We start from the raw sequence: 17776 nt of genomic DNA on the forward strand, positions 1-17776 counted from the left end.
ATATAACTATTGCGATCCCCCTAAAAACGTTTTGAGAGCAATTAAATATATATATTTTTTCTCTTATTTCAGCTCCTTTTTTTTATCACCCTGTCCCTTTAAGGGCTCTTGGCTCAGTTCACACGCAAAACTTTGAAGATGGAAATAATAGCTCATAATGTGTGTTTGTTGTTAGGATGAGAAAAGTTACACATTTTATTTTTTATAATTTTTTAAGTTACATTTTAATTTAGGCTGGTCTGTCTTGGCGGTCTAACAGCGCTCGTCAACGTCAAAATAATTAAGCTGGCCAATCAAATCAAAGTAGGCGAGGTTTACTGTTCATAAATGTTCCAGGTAAAATGGAATTAGCGAAACGTTAAATATTTGAAAACTTTTTTTTACGACAGAAATGTTAACTAATACTCAACTTTTTCTCAGATATGGCCGTTTTGGACTGAAAATATGGTATCTCCCTGGCTCATGTAATTCCTAACTGAATGTGACGAGAAACGTTTTCCACATATTAGGTATACAAATAAAAGTGCATGTGTGCATATTGTTAAATATTATTTGCAAATAGTTCAAAATGGTTACTTCCCAATTAGATTTAGAAATTGAATTCGATTTTTCCTCCCATGTCCATGCCTACAGTCTTTCAGTTGCCAATTCAGATGTTTAAGCACTACTCCACACCACCCATGAATGAAGACTAAAAGCTGTCTCACCCTGGTACAGCTGAATGAGAGGATTGTGGATGGAGGGATGGATGAGAGCTTCAGGTAGATCCCTCAAGAACTGCTTCAGTAAACTGGCTACAGCAAAGGCGTCTGCATCCTGATGTAGACCAACCTCTTCTCCACCATCAAACCTCTGCCGCAAGTTATCCACGGTCCGAACGCTGCCGTTTACTCTGAACAGACCCTCCAGACGAAGACCTGACAGATTGTGGCACCATGAGAGAGACATAAAGCTCTGGAAGTCATTTTGTAGTTAAAACTAACAACATTTTAGGGGTTTCAGCAGGTAATAAACTAACTTATGCCACTCATAGCTCGATTGCAGAACTACGTAATCTTTATAAATATGGGAAGATATTTGATCAATGTCATAAAATCTACAGAAAAGTCAAGTTCATGTAAAATGCTAGTGCTGACGTCAAATTCCCAGTGCAGTGATTTTCTTCTCTGAAGGGTTATAGCACCGTCCAGAGGAAAACAAGCACAACTGCAGCTTCTGGGCTTCAGATTTATCAGAGTACAGTATGGAACAAATATGATAATAAACCATATGTTTAGTAAATTCTAGTCTTTATTAATGAAAGTTGATTTAATTGATACAATTCTAACACAAGTGATGTTTTTTGTTAATAGGAAGTGAGAAAATATTCATATTCAGTCTGTCATTATAATGTCCAGTCACTTACCCATTTGATTTTACTTTTAATGTTTTGCACAAATACAATTAGCAGTCATGCTGCTACTTGAATGCACATGTTTCTTCATTTTTATTTAGTTGACCTTGATCCAGTACCCAGTTACCTTAATTGTAATAGTCACAGCTTGGACCTTGTTGGCTAAAGGCTTGGAGCCGTTCACTAAAGCAGTAAAAGCTGTGACTTTATGTTCTTAGACAACATGTACTATTGGCAGGTAAAAAAAACAGATACCTTGCCAGTTCATTTACTTCAGCCAACATGGTCAGAGTGTGCTAACTGTGCCCACGGTATACTTGAAAAAGAGCACAAAAGAAAAAAGAAAATGTGATTGCTTTAAAAAAAAGTTTGAATTTTGTGTATAGAAAATGCATGTATAAGAATTAAAAAAAAGATAAAAACATTTTTCTATTTTTTTTTTTTATTCTTATACATGCATTTTGTATGACTTCAGATCAACTCAGATAGCATGACTACAAAAAAAATATATATATTTGTACCTTTAAAAATGCATGTCATACCACAGGTTTACTGTGAATAAAGGTAAAAAATAAAAATAAAGGCAAGGTGATTAAAAGGTGATTTTTTTTTATTGACTAGTCACAGCACCTAAAATACAGATATGTAAATTATAGATTCATAAATGTAGTATAAATGTAACTTATCCTTTAATGTAATATAAATTTTGATGATTAAAAAATGTGTCTATAGTTGGTAAACAACCCATGTCATGTCAAAATAAAAATAGAAAATAATATAATATAATATAATATAAAAGAAATCATAAAAGAAAACAGTATTACAGTGTTTTTAACTTGTTGTAAACACAGTGTGTGTGTGTATATAAAGTTTAAGAGAAAAAAGTATATAATATTATATTATATTATATTATATTATATTATATTATATTATATTATATTATATTCAAGTTCAAGAGGGCAAAACAAAGTATTCTGCTATTTGTTACTATAGCACTTGCCGCATCTCTGAAAACAATCATAAATTGCCCAGTAACTCTTAGGCCTGTATCAGACACCTGATGATTTCTTCTTTGTGAAAACGCAGTAGGCCAGGATATGACGTGCTATTAGTTGCTTAAAGCATTATAATGGTTCACCAATGAAATACTCGGGTTACTTTTAATTCTTTATCATTGTCCCCAGATCAGATTTCTTCACACCAACCGTGATCAGGTCTAACACTTGAGCTGAAAGCAACACTTACCATGCTTTTCCAGATACTCCACCATACTCCGGACAACCACAGGAACCCTGTCCTTGACAAGTCCCAGATCTCTCAACTCCAGCAGGGACACGCCGAAGATCTTCTTCCCCCCTGTGGCGGTGGCCGGAGAGGGTTTGTTCATGGGCAGCTGCACCATCCACTTCATGTCCTCCTTGATCTGGACCGCTGCCTTGTTGTGCTTGGAAAAGCAGAAGAGAAAGGAGCAGTCAACCACATCCACCGTTCTGACCGTCTGCATCATAAAGACCCCTAGTCCATATATCAGCCTTTATATCGGAGACTTTTCCCACTGCCGGTGTAGGTGGATCTGTCAGTGGCAGGAAACAGGAGGGAGGGAGTCTAGCGTCTGAGTGTGTGTCTACGTCAGGAGAGGTTGCCATGCACCTGTAACCAGGTGAGAGGAAACACACAGACGCAAGCTGACAGTATATCAAACTCAGCTGTGACTAGAGAACAGCATTTGTTACCGTCTAGAGGAGGAAAGTTTGAATGTTATGCATTCAGGAAGCTATACTGATATGGTGAACAAATGTTTACAATATGATAATATTTTCTAACTACAATAAATTGAAGTGAAACTTTGAACAGGTTTATTAGGTATCACACCTGCAGTATACACCCGTGTTATTTTAGTTTAATTAATATACTAGTATAATTTTTTGTTAATATTTGAATTCAATTTGATTTTTTTATTTATTTATGTTTTGTTTTTATTTTAATTGTAGTTCAAGTTTTATTTTTGTGTTTGATTTTTTCATAATAATAATTATATATATATATATATATATATATATATATATAGGTAACACTTTACAATACGGTTCATTAGTTAACTTGTTAATATATATATTCAGAAACAAAAAAAATTTGATTTTTCAAACTAATTTCAGTTACTGTTTAACTGTTAGATTGATAGTTTACATTATTTATTGATAGTTTAAAAGACATTTACATATAATGGTTTACATTGATAAGTAATATGGTGGCCAATAGCAAGTTTTAATTTAGTAGAGAGTATGTTTACATAATATTTTACATCCCTACTGAGAAAAAAAACAACAACTTAAACTAGACTTAGACAGGAGACCTAGATCAGCTTAAATTAGCTAAGACCAGTAAACCATTTTAGGCTGGTTTGAGATTTTTAAAATGCAATAATGAAGTATTCAGTTGCATCATGGAAGAGAATTGATGCGGACACTAATTTAACAAAAAGCTTTTTTTTTTCATTGAAGATCTTAAAGCAACGTCCATCAAAATGAATTCTTTGTGTTGTCACAAACACATACAATGCATCCTTCCAAATGAAGGAAAGAACACAAGAATGGTTTGTATTCAGAGGCTGTTAGCAGTCCTTCAATAAATGAGAAGGTTGCCTCCTCATTCTGTTCTCTACAGTCTATTATGTGAGCATCTTCTAATTGGGTGTTCTGGACGAAATGTCCTCTTGTTCTCCGCGTGTGACCCAGGCTGCATTGTAAACACACGTTTATCTTATAGCCTACTCAAATACATAATCAGCTCAAATACCATAGGAGTACCATACAGTGTAAGTGCGTTTATCTTTTGAAAGCAGGCATGACATAACCCCACGCACAGGTCCTCACAACACTTCTGAAGAGCCACACTTTAACATACAGTCATGCTATTCACGGTCAACGAGAGTAATAAACTTTGCACTGCAAGTTTCCATTACAGGTTCAGACAAAGTCCTAATTGTTCTTGTTACAATTAAGTCACTTTTGATCATTTTAATGCATCCTTCCTGAATAAAAGTATTTTTTTAATAATAAAAATACTACTACTACTAGTAATAATAATAACAGCTAATTATGCTTGCGTTCTCTAGTATTTTGTTCCTTAAGATGACATTAAGAACATAAGCCTGTCTGAGCTACTCATGAGAGACCAACAGGAACAGATGTCCATGAAATCACCCCAACCCCACGCACAGGTCCTCACAACACTTCTGAAGAGCCACACGTTAACATACAGTCATGCTATTCACAGTCAACGAGAGTAATAAACTTTGCACTGCAAGTTTCCATTACAGGTTCAGACAAAGTCCTAATTGCTTAATGACCTTCTTTTGGGAAGTCAATGGATCTTCAAACCCTCCCCCATAGTCTGAAAAATACACCGCAGTGAACCCTCATATCACATGAGATCTTTTATTATTTCTAACTGAAGAGTTTAGACAAGCTAGCTCAAAAACTAAACTAAAATATATACCCACTGTTCAGAAGATTGGGGTAAGTAATTTTTTGGGGGAAATTAATAAATTTATTCAGCAAGGATGATTGACCAACAGTGACAGTAAAGACATTTATAATGTTACAAATTTTAAATAAATGCTGTTTTTTTTTAATTTTCTATTCATCAAAGAACCCTGAAAAAATGTATCAACATTGATATTAATAAGAAATGTTTCTTGAGCAGCAAATCAGCATATTAGAATGATTTCTGAAGGATCACGTGACACTGAAGACTGGAGTAATGATGCTGAAAATTCAGCTTCGCATCAAAGGAATAAATTACATATTATAATAGATTCAAATAGAAAAATGTTATTTAAAATTGAAACAATATTTGACAATATTAATGTTTTTACTGTTTTTTGATCAAATAAATGCAGCCTTGATGAGCATTAGATACCTTGAAACATAAAAAAAAAACTAACAACCCAAAAAATTTTAATTTTGCTGCAAAAGTTGGGATTTTGAATGTAGGTCTTTGTTCTGTTAAAAGTGCAGGGTTCAATTTCACAAACTCCGTCTCTGTTCGGTGAGAAACGAGTCTCGGCATGTTCATTCATATCTCACGCATGCGTGCAGACATGCTGTGTGTGACTCCTGACAGCAGAGCTGCAGATCCTTTCTGCTATTATAAGATAGAAACAAGCACATAGTTTACAACACTAACATTGTCTGAAAAATGTGCGAAAATTGTACATTTAGGGGCAGAACAGCTTGTAATTGGGGTAGTTCTAATTAGGGACAACTTTGTACCTTATTTACCCCTAAAAGGTACATATAAGTACCCTAGAGTAATATGTACACTTAAGATACTACTAGGATACCTTAAGGGGGTAAATAAGGTACAAAGTTGTTCATTTGAGGTTACTGTTCTAATAAAAAGCTGTTTTACCCCTAAAGATACACATTCAGTGTACTGCACCAAAGCAATGTTAATTTATTGACAAAGTATCATTAAGTGAAGTTGACAGGAGAGCGTCAGTTCCAGGTGGCCTACAAGAGACATTGTAAACAGATGGGAAGAAATGACCTCAGTCTAGCGGCTTTTACCCCGTTTTAAGTCCAGGATCACAGCCAGCACATTGCACATTGATGCATGAAGAAACTGAACAATAATCATGTGTAAACTCGAACACACACACTTTCATACTGGCTAGCTGAGTTCCCCTGCCTTATAAGGAGTTGACCAGAGTGATTTTTTTGTACTTACACAGATTGCTCCAGCCCCCATCTCCCTCTTCTTCCAGGAAGAGCCTGTAGAGTGATGAATTCCCCAAATTCCTTCTCCTTTCTTACAGTGGCCTCCTTAACATCCCATAAGAAAGTCGCCGGGTCATGAGTTGTTTAGTCCATCTTTGGATAGGCTAAACGTATCCGAAAACTTAAGAGGCTAAGCAGAGGAGTCAGCCTCCCTTTCCTAAAGCTCTGGAGCTTAGTGACTCCTCACCAAATGAAATCTGAGCCTTGCACTCCAATTGGCTGGTGTTGTGAGTCACATGACCAGCTGGCCCAAACCTTTGAAAGTCTCTCCACATGGGGCAAATGAGAGGAAGCTGCATCAATTACCAATTCACAACTTTTCAGGATTGCTGTAAGGGGTCTTTGTTTGTCTTCATACATTTTAAAGAATCAACTTGATGATGTAGAAAATGAAACTTTTCTGTCTTTCTTTGCATGTTTTTATGCTTTGATATTGCAGAATCTCCTTTCCAACTTAAGTGAGAACAAAGACCAACTTAAACTGCATGTAAATTTGTATGCACAAGCTTTTGTTCTGAATTTAAAACAAAGTCTTTGTGCACAACAAGTACAAAGAGTGCTAGTTCTCAAAAGCTTTACTAATGGACGTGTAGGGATTTTGCAGTGGCCAACATTTTTTTAACAAAATTTAAACTTGCATTAATAAATATATCAAAGGATTCCACATTCTGGATTCCGGTTTAGAACCTTGTTTATTCTCTTATGCAACTTCATGAGGTGCTTTCACTAACCAGTCTAATTCTCATATATTTCAGAAAAAAGGTTTAACAAGAGGTTTTGTAAATAAATTCATATTCATTAATATGAAATGCTAATTTCAATAACTTAGGCATATGCCTTTAGATTAAAATATTTTTAAACAAATTCAGTCCAACTGTGATCTTGCCAAGATTTTATTTTCACCACATTCACGGTTTATTAAAAAATTAAGAAGTACAAATTTTCCTCACATTATTCTCACAACTTTAAAATGTGGCCTGGATTTCATTATTACAGAGGATTTTGAAATCCTAACAACAAGTTATGTCCATAAAATATATTTAATAAATTAATTAGATTTAGCAGTTACTTTACATGGCAGCCACTATAGTATATTCAAATATATAAACAATAACCTTGACTACGGGTGCATTTGTTTACTCTAAAGTTATTTTTTGTCATTTTTCTCTCCTATTATAATTTCTTACTTGGTGTTGTCTTCTGTCCACTCACTGAAACCAGATATACAGGTGAAAACAGTGGACTTCTCATCTCATGGGACCAAAACTCACTACACCATGAACCGCCCATGATGCTTCACTTCCTGACGGCTTACACACAAGCAGACCACCAGAGTCAGCCTAATGAACACTGAGGGGCTGAAAGAAGAGATTGTTTAGAGTGTGAAACAAGGAGCAGGAGGCACTAGAAGGAAGTAAGTGCAATATCAGAATTTAAATGACATTTCCAGTCAGATAAGCATTTGAAGGGCATTTCAAATAGCTGGGTCATACAATAGCTTGATTCTTCATTGTTTTCATGCATGTGCTCAACCGTCAAGCTGTCCAAGTACTGCCTGAAATTTCAGAAGGGTTTTCTTTAAGGGCACAGTATGGCCTTGCATTCTCATCTAAATCACCTTTGCAATAAATGCACCATTAATATCCTCTGATACTCACTAATCATTGAATAGCAACTGGAACAAATGACAACAAATGCTTACTAAATCAGTCAACTCAGATGAACAAGTCTTTGTTCCTCTGACCTCTCTCACCGCTCATCCTGTTATGTAACACATCTCCAGCAGGCATGACGGACAAGGGTTCGGGTAGGCAAACCCAGCTGATCTCAGGTGTTATGGTAACCACTTTGGCCAATATTGTTTGATAGATAGTGTGTTGCTGTGGTGTGCTGAGTGGTTATTAGCTCATTGCTATATGGTTTATATGGTGTTATATGAAATTTCAAGGGTGTTGCAGTTGCTAGCATTGACATTGACACATAGGGTGTCTTAAAGAGTTTGTCAGTGTGTTGCTATGCAGCTGCTACAGTGTTCTGAGTGGTTGTTAGCTCATTGCTATGCAGTTGATATGGTGTTCTAAGAAGTTTTGATGGTGTTGGTATGCGGTCGCTATGGTGTTCTGTGTGGTTGTTTGCTCATTGATATGCAGTTGATATGGTGTTCTATGAAGTTTTGAGGGTGTTGCTATGTAGTTGCTATGGCATTCTTAGTGGTTGAAAGGTTGTTTTAGGAGGTTTCCAGGGTGTTGCTATGTGGTGGCTATGGTGTTCTAAATGGTTGACTTTATAAAAACCACTGATCTAGAAGGCTGCCAGCATGTTGCTATGCAGTTGCTATGGTGTTCTGACTGGTTGTTAGATCATTGCTATGCGGTTGCTGCAGTGTTCTGATTGGTTGACAGATAGGGAGTCTTAAAGGGGTCATATGATGCTTTTTTAAAGATCATTATTTTGTGTATTTGGTGTAACAGAATATGTTGACATGCGTTAATGTTCAAAAAACACATTATTTTTCAAATACTGTACATTATTGTAAGTCCTCTATGCCCCGCCTCTCTCAAACGCTTCGTTTTCTACAAAGTCCCTCCTTCCGACAAGCGCAGTCTGCTCTGATTGGCCAGCTGACCCTACAGTGCTCTGAGTGATTGGTAGCTCATTGCTTTGTGTTTGCTGCAGTGTTCTGGGTGGTGTTTTGAAGTTTCAAGGGTCTTACTATGGGTTGCTATAGTGTTCTGACCATTCGTTAGCTTATTGCTATGTAGTTGATATGGTGTTTTGAGTGGTTGATATATAGGGAGTTCTAAGAAGTTTACAGCTACAGTGTTGCTGTGGCATTCTGATTGGTGGTTACCTCAATGCTTTGCGGTTGATATGGTGTTCTAAGATGTTTTGAAGGGTGTTGCTATGCAGTTGCTATGGTGTTCTGAGTAGTTAGGGTGTTCTGTTACAGTGCTCTGAGTGATTGGTAGCTCATTGCTTTGTGTTTGCTGGAGTGTTCTGAGTGGTGTTTTGAAGTTTCAAGGGTCTTACTATGGGTTGCTATAGTGTTCTGACCGTTCGTTAGCTTATTGCTATGTAGTTGATATGGTGTTTTGAGTGGTTGATATATAGGGAGTTCTAAGAAGTTTACAGCTACAGTGTTGCTGTGGCATTCTGATTGGTGGTTACCTCAATGCTTTGCGGTTGATTTGGTGTTGAGTAGTTAGGGTGTTCAAGACGGTTGCCAGCATGTTGCTATGGTGTTCTGAGTGTTCCAAGTTGTTAGTTAGCTGCTATGCATTTAATAGGGTTTTCTAGCAGGTTTAACTGGTGTTGCTATATAGTGCTCTGGTGTTAGGGGTTTGTTCAAATGAAACGAAAGTTTGATAAATAGCAGCAGCATTTCTTGCCTTAACCAACACCACTGACCATAACCCAAATACTTAAAATATATACAAAGGTAAGAACAATATTCTTTTAGAGGGTGAAGAAATTTTGTGTTTTTTTTCGACTCAACCTCTATGTCGGCAGGATCCACTGCTTTCCAATTGGCACTGAACCCTGTGTCCACAATTTTGTCATTGGAGGAGAAACTGACAGTCAGTGTGTCTCCAGCCGTGTCTAGATCTCATACCAGGGGTCCACCTGAGTCACCCTATTACATTAAATGAATGCTATGAGCAACAAACATTTTTGTACAGTAGATTGTTGTTGGTTGGTTTGTTGTTTGCTTTGTATTAACTCTTTCCTCGCCATTGATGGAATTTTCCTGCTTTCCTTGTTTTCACTGTTACATGGTGGGAGACGATATTACACATCTTCTGAAAGAGTATTGAATCCCTGGATCAAAACATGTCGAAGAAGAGGCAAAAACAAGCGATCGCATGTGTAAGCAGATGCATATGTAAAATAATGCGATCATCAAACATTAAACAACATACCAACCAAAACTGCTTAACGTCACCGAATGAAATGTCGACCCAGGAAGTGGTATAGGACTGTGCAAGCTTTGGGGGTGTTGATGGAAGTGACCTACTCCATCTATGTTTTGATCATCATTCTGAATCCGATACTAACCCTAACCCGGTGGGGAAAGAGTTAATTGGGATGTATTTAGAAATGGAGTAAGACTTTACTGTTTACTGTACTTTATCTCAGAATCGCTCCATACCTGGCATACAGACTTGAGCTCATCAGGTAAAGTGTAGCCGCAGCAGATCATGGAGGTCTTGACCTGGAACCACCAATAGTCCGTTCGTTTACAGGTATGCGCTCTTACATTCTCTCTCTCGTGCACCCACACACACACATCCCACGCTCAGGCGCGAGCTTTGGCAGGTTCTCCATTCACTATGCGAGTGTTGACATCCGGAGGGATCGTGGGCTTCCTGCAGCTCTCAGGCCAGTCTGTGAAAGAAGAGGGCTCAGCATTCAGGTGAAGGCTTTTATCTGTGGCGATTTCTGACATGCTGAATGATTTCAGCTGTCAATTACCCTCGCTCTGAATTACCCAGAAAAAAAAATAGACTAGTTTTCAAAAGATATTTTGGTACTGCACTGGAAAATGTGAGCGGTGCCTGCAAAATTATGACCATGATGCCTAGCAACCATTGTAGGTGGTTTTCAGGTTGTTGCTAGGGTTTTCTGGGTGGTTTTGAGTATTGCTATGCAGTTTTAGTGAGTGCTAAGTAGCTCTTTATATAAAGATGGATATATTCACCTAGGGTGATATATACTATATAGCAAACATCAACTGCTTGATTGCTTGTATCATTGAAAAATGTATGTATCAATGCACAGGTCAATATACGTTGTTGTATATCCAACTTTATCTGTATACATACAGTACACTCAAGGAAAGTGATACTATACTGTACAGCAAATCTCTGTATGGTCCACAGACACATGCTGTCAGCTGGATAGTGCATGGGCCAGTTTTGAGACTTGATGATGCCTGTCTCCTCCTGTGAGAAACCTCCACATCCCTGGATATCTGCAGGACATCGTAAGTGAGATTTGATGCCTTCGGACTGAGTAACAGCTATAAAATGTGACAGTTAAAGGTAGAATTGTTCCAACCAAGCAAAATGTCACAAAATTGTGTCTTGCCATTAAAGCAGAAGTCCACTGGTACTTGGCATCTCAGGTTTTAGCCCCAGGTCCACGACAAGCCACATGTCACCAGGGTCCAAAATTATCTTTTTGCCATACTTGCCCATCGCAGATGAATTGAGAAACTTTTCCAACTGGCCATGATACAGTATTTTTTTTTTTTATAATATATATTTTTGTCCCAATTACAATGTGATTATTAAGATGTTTTTCCTTGCATATTTCTGACAAATTTTCCAAAAGCATCATAATTTTGTCTGTAAAAAAAAGTATATGTAGTAAATGTGTCTGCACTTTAAAAAAACCTGTAAATTGGTGCTATTTTTTTTTTTTTATAATCTTTTCTAGAGGTCATTGGGCTACTTGCAAAATCAATATTAGGTCAGACTATCACTAATCACAGGCAATGTGAAACCCTCATATTTCTGTTTTTCTGGTTGAATAGCATTTTTATCATAGAAAAAAAACAATTACAATGTGATTATTAAGATGTTTTTCCTTGCATATTTCTGACAAATTTTCCAAAAGCATCATAATTTTGTCTGTAAAAAAAAAGTATATGTAGTAAATGTGTCTGCACTTTTAAAAAACCTGTAAATTGGTGCAATTTTTTTTTTTTTATAATCTTTTCTAGAGGTCATTGGGCTACTTGCAAAATCAATATTAGGTCAGACTATCACTAATCACAGGCAATGTGAAACCCTCATATTTCTGTTTTTCTGGATGAATAGCATTTTTATCATAGAAAAAAATTTGAAAATAAAATTATTTGTAATTATTTAAAATTATTAGAGAAAGTAATGTTGTAGAGAAAGTATGTTGTAAACAAAAAAAAAAGTATACGTTGTAAACAATTATAACATAAAACTCAAACTTTTATGTCATAATTATTACTTTTTATGGGCATTTTAGATAGAAAGCAATGTTTTATAAATGTGCACTAGACTGATATTTTGACCTTATGAACAAATCTCTTATACAATATACACAGTATACATGGCCTAAAATCATGTACAAGATCAGACAAATGTCAGGATTTATTTTATTCATCATATTTTTGTGGCTTATTAACATTTTTTGTATTATACTGTAGAAAAAGAATGAAAAGGTTATTAAAATGCAATGAAATATGGTATAAAATGTTCTTTAAGGCCTTCTTTTTTGTTCATTTTTGGTTGGCTGCACAGGCAGAAGGAAACTGCAGGCAGAATTTACCGTGAGTCTAAGGAGAATATGTCACAGAGACAAGCTTTATCTGTGAGCGCTTGCAATGCATGTTAATGCAGGCGTCAATCAGCATGACTACAGATGGTTTCCTCTCCTTTTTTAGGGGTGTAGCATCTGGTGAAGAGGGAAATGTTTTTCATAAATCCAGGAATGTGTATATTTACTGTGAAGTAAAGCTCTTTCAACTGCCACTGTGTCAGCCAGGACATTTATTTGAGTGATTTGGCACTATTCCAGCTTGTGGATGTGCAACAGATTTAGAATGAAATTTCTAAAATATTATTGAAATACGGTTAAAATTGGACGATTGAATGATGTTGACTGTGCATTTAAGACACTGTTTCCTACAGTTATTCTGCATTGCTATTCTACCCTCATTACCTTGACTTCAACATATCCATAGGGGACACACACATACAAAATCTCACAAGACACACATGGTTGCTGATGGCTGTTGGCTCACAGCCGCATCAGCAGGATTCATCAAAGGTGTGTGTAAATGTGTGTATAGGTGTGAGTAGATGGATGTCTTGAAAGGTCCTCTGGATACACAGCTTTCCATGTGGCAGAGAAGCCGCGGTCGACTAGCCGAGCGTCTGACTGGAAACTTAGTGACATGTTGTTGCTGACACTGATAAGTACCGGAGGAAGAACAAACCCACAGTGTGTGCCTGAGAGAAAGAGATAAAAGAGAACGTTTCTGCACCACTATCCATCTCCTGGCCCAAAGTCAGAACATTGACATTGCTAGTTTTGCATCATTTGTACTCAAGGCCACCTACAGTACAGTCAAAGTTGCTTGCATCAACAAGACATCAACAGTTGTAATTTAGTTTTACAAGACACTCACCCCTCCTGGCACTTAGAAATAAACAGGCTATTTTTGGTACTGTACATTAAAGGGGTCTTTTATGAAAGTCCTTTTGCGCAACATAAGAAAAATGTTTTGGTAAATTATAATTATGAGATAAAAAGTGGAAATTATGAGATACTAAGTAATAATTAAGTGACAAATTTGTCCTGTCATAATTTACTTTTTTGCCACAATTACGATTTTTTTTTAAATCTCATAATTAAACCTTTTGTCTTTTTATCTCATAATTATTACTTTTTATCTCATAATACTCTCAATATCTTAAATATAACAGATTTTTTTGTCATAATTATGACATTAATTATGGAAGTCAGTTTGCACAACATAAAAATGCTTTGGTAAATTATAATTATGAGATAAAAAAGTGGAAATTATGAGATACTACATTCAAATTATGACATCATTATTATGAGATTAAAAAGTCTAAATTATGGCACAAATCGAAATTATTAGAAAAAGTCATCATTTAGACAAGCAATTATGAAAAATGTTGTCATGTCATAATTGACTTTTTGTCACAATTATGACTTTTTTATCTCATAATTCAAACTTTTGTCTTTTTATCTCATAATTATGACTTTTTATCTCAATACTTTTAATGTCATAAACATGTCATTTAATGTCATAAACTTTTTCATGTCATAATTACGACTTTTTATCCCATAATTTAGATTTTTATGTCATAATAATGACTTGGTATCTCAAGATTTTGACTTTTTATGTAATCTCTTGGGGACACCATTTTACCAAGACAATTTCAATATATGTGAAACAATCATGTCAAATTTTACTGTTAAATCCTTGTCTGACTAGGGATTATTTACCAACGTGAAAAAAATCGGAGAATATTTCAGCATTGTGTTGCATGTCTGTGTTTTCTTTTGGCTACAATGCTCGAATCAATCGTGAATATATCACTATTCTGAGCCAGTCATTTTCAATCAACCAGTGTAATGGGTCAGTTATGGCAGAACTGTTTGAATTGGTTCGTGAATGTGAACGTGAATGTCATTTGTCATGTGAAACTGAAACAAATGACTCTATACTGCAGATAAACACTTCTAGAGGGCTTTTCATACTTAAAGTTGTTGAGCCCGAGTTATTAATCCTGGATATTCAGGATTTGAGGTTTGTGCAATCATTAACAACGGGTTAACGTTCGTTTTTTCATATATGGGATGTCAATGTTGTTGATAGAACAAGCACAGCACATGACTTAGTTAAGGTGGGCCTATGCACACTTGTTGTTAATGTAGATTTGATTTGTTAGTAATAAACCATGGAAACTTTGCTTACAAGCTGTTGTGCATTTTTAAAAAAAAAACTAAATTCCGCTTTAATAGTACAAAATCATCAGCTCTATTTCATCTGAAGATAATGATTATTTCATTTGTCAAATGGCATCTAATTAAAACTCATGGCATGTTCATCGCAAGTCATTAGTAATATTAAGATGTGAATTCCAAACACTATAGCTCAGGTTAACATTGTTTTTATTCATCTCTGTTTGTACTGTTTGTACTATTCCTCTCTTCAGGGTAACACAGGCTGTCAGCAGAACTAACACTAACACACTGCTTTGTCTTGACAGCCAGGATAAAGAAAGTGATGTGAAGGACACAAACACTTGCAAGCGGCAAGTAAGAACACAATGTCGAGACAAATAAGCCCTACTATTCACGATTGCTGGTGGACCAAAACTAAACTTGTTTTTATTAATTGAATTAATTTCAAAGCCTTTATGTTCAGTTAAATTGCATTTCAATGGTTTTATGGCAATGTTGTTCCTTCGACTTTCTTTTTTTGCTTGGAATTTTTTAAAGAATGTACTGGTCACTTTTTTTCATGCATTTTTTACATTTCCATCTATTTTTTTCCACATAAATCTGTTTTATAACTTCAAATGACTTGAAACATAGTTTCTTGTAACATATTTATACTTTTTAACATTTTAACAAGTTATATTCCCCATTCATTGAAAATTACAAGGAGAAGATGATTAACCTTTTTCTGTCCCATGGAAGAATGTTAGTCAGATGACTTTGAAATGACATGAGGTGACTTTTTTGGGGAGCACTATTCTTCTACATGTTCACTGCTCTGCAAACAGCTCGTTTGCAGAGACAAAACACTTGTCCTTTTTGTCCTTTCTTGTAATTCAAACATCCCGAACTCTTGGTCTTTTCCCTCACACTTTTTCTACCATTCTTCCTCAACCTGCACTGGGACTTATTGACAGTATCTGGCGTGCAGTCCTTGAAAAGCTGCTGTAGATAAGCATATCTGCTGCTCACAGCTCTGTTTGATGTTCAGTAATAAGGAGACGTAATTTATAGTACGCTCGCCTGCTGGCTCATGCCTCGCTGAGACTGATGATAATCAGTTTTTACAGCCCCTTTGTGTGAGGGATAAGAGAGAGCGATGAGAACGCCAGCTACTCTTGCGCCAGCGGTGCCATTTAGTGTTAGTTATGGGCCCCAAAACAGAGTCGAAGGTCGTCTCTGATAGGCCCCGTTCTGGCACAGTGCTATGCTGGCTTGACACATTTCATCTAATTCAATTACTGGAGGACGTGTCACATATAAATAGGACAAGTCTGTTCAAATATTAAGCCCAGTTTTAACAATTCAGTTTCGGGCAATTGCGAAACGAGGTGATTTTCAGATTTAAATAACATTGTTTAGAGCAGACTACAGACTACAGACTAGATCTGAGAGAAATACCCTTGAAAACTCACTGCCATGAGGCTTGGGCCTTGTGTTTGCAAGTTTGCAAGCACCATTTATTAAACATTAAGAAATACACTGAATAAAAGTTTACGTTGAAACCATTTCAACTCAGAAATTTCACCAAAACTGGCAAGTAAAATTCAATTTAAAATGAAATTTTGAAGTAGAAAGACTGAAATAGTATTTTGCAGTAATCTCATAGTAACCTTTGTCTTTTCAGAGTCGTGTCTTACCCAGTGACTGCTGACTGTCGGTGACGGTGAGTTTATTGGCCTGCTTCACCCGCGATGGCCAGATCAGTGATGTGCAGTTTGACAAGAAAGCCCTCATCCACTGTGATGTCCCAAGAGTACCTCAAGCTTGCAGGATAAGCCTGAGGATAGTTTTTGGAGTTTATTTGACCTTTACATCCAAACAGCTTCCCAGGGGACCCACAGCCAGAGTCTGAACAGAGAGTGAGCGTTATTGTTGGAACAATAATGCACAAAAGAAATGCATCAGACTTTGCAGTGCTTAAATATCATCTGGCTTCACTAGAAAGTATGTCATGCACAATGATGGCACTGCAGAATGTGCTTGTTAACAAAGTAGATTTAATTGTTTTTGTTCAAGTGTTGCACTAAATTATATTCTCCACAGAATCTCCTCCAACACCCCAATTCACATAGAAAAGAAAAAACACACACAAAAGAGCTCTTTAAATCCATCAACTGCTTTTCCTAGACAAAAATTAAATTAAATTATGAGCAAATGGAGACTTATGCTTAAGTCTCCAGCTTCGCAAATATTTCTCCTGGGGAAAAATACCCCATTAGATCCTCAACAATGTCTCAAACTGTGTTCACATTTGCCAATATATCCAAGTCTTTAATCAAAAGTCTGAGATTGTTTATTCCTGTAAGTGGAAAGTCATTAGACTGCAGGAGGTTCAGTGAACAACAGCCTTGTACTTTAATATGATCAGGTATGTGTTGCATTGATACAGTGTGACTGTACTTACCTTCTGGAGCAGGTGTTTGGGTCTGAACAGGTGTTGTAATCGTTGGTCCAGTGGTCGTAGTCTTAGTGGTGGTTGTTGGAGTGGTTGTAACTGGTGGGGAGCTACGGTGTAGGTGGCACTGAAGCCTTTAGCAGTCCCGCTCGAATCAGACTTTAAACGAACCAACATACTACTGCCACTAGACAACACCAAAGCCGGGAGACTGTTTCCACAGAAACAACCTACAGTAATTGAGATTTATATTTTTTTGGCAGACAAACGATGGCCAGATCAGTGATGTGCAGTTTGACAAGAAAGCCCTCATCCACTGTGATGTCCCAAGAGCACCTCAAGCTTGCAGGATAAGCCTGAGGATAGTTTTTGGAGTTTATTTGACCTTTACATCCGAACAGCTTCCCAGGGGACCCACAGCCAGAGTCTGAACAGAGAGTGAGCGTTATTGTCGGAACAATAATGCACAAAAGAAATTCATCAGACTTTGCAGTGCTTAAATATCATCTGGCTTCACTAGAAAGTATGTCATGCACAATGATGGCACTGCAGAATGTGCTTGTTAACAAAGTAGATTTAATTGTTTTTGTTCAAGTGTTGCACTAAATTATATTCTCCACAGAATCTCCTCCAACACCCCAATTCACATAGAAAAGAAAAAAAACACACAAAAGAGCTCTTTAAATCCAT

At 36.5% G+C, this 17776-nt stretch overlaps 1 protein-coding gene and 1 pseudogene across 5 annotated transcripts in view; both read right to left on the reverse strand.

Moving 5' to 3' along the window:
- LOC107757018 (protein FAM13A-like) overlaps nt 1–6332 on the reverse strand; it is a 49123-nt gene extending 42791 nt beyond the window's left edge. For 4 of the 5 annotated variants that reach the window (XM_016574355.1, XM_016574353.1, XM_016574356.1 and 1 more), the window contains exons 1-2: nt 2639–2897; nt 708–917 (exon numbers count right to left, since the gene is read on the reverse strand). In XM_016574355.1, the coding sequence (XP_016429841.1) occupies nt 708–917; nt 2639–2897 (469 nt within the window). Of the gene's footprint in view, nt 1–707; nt 918–2638; nt 2898–6124 lie in introns of those variants that run through there. The other variant, XM_016574354.1, reaches the window with a different exon arrangement.
- A 1370-nt stretch (nt 6333–7702) lies between these two features.
- LOC107756987 (cubilin-like) overlaps nt 7703–17776 on the reverse strand; it is a 15724-nt pseudogene continuing 5650 nt past the window's right edge.

This window comes from Sinocyclocheilus rhinocerous, unplaced genomic scaffold (assembly GCF_001515625.1).
Source record: "Sinocyclocheilus rhinocerous isolate Xijiao unplaced genomic scaffold, SAMN03320098_v1.1 scaffold953, whole genome shotgun sequence".
Classification (NCBI taxonomy): Eukaryota; Metazoa; Chordata; class Actinopteri; order Cypriniformes; family Cyprinidae; genus Sinocyclocheilus; species Sinocyclocheilus rhinocerous.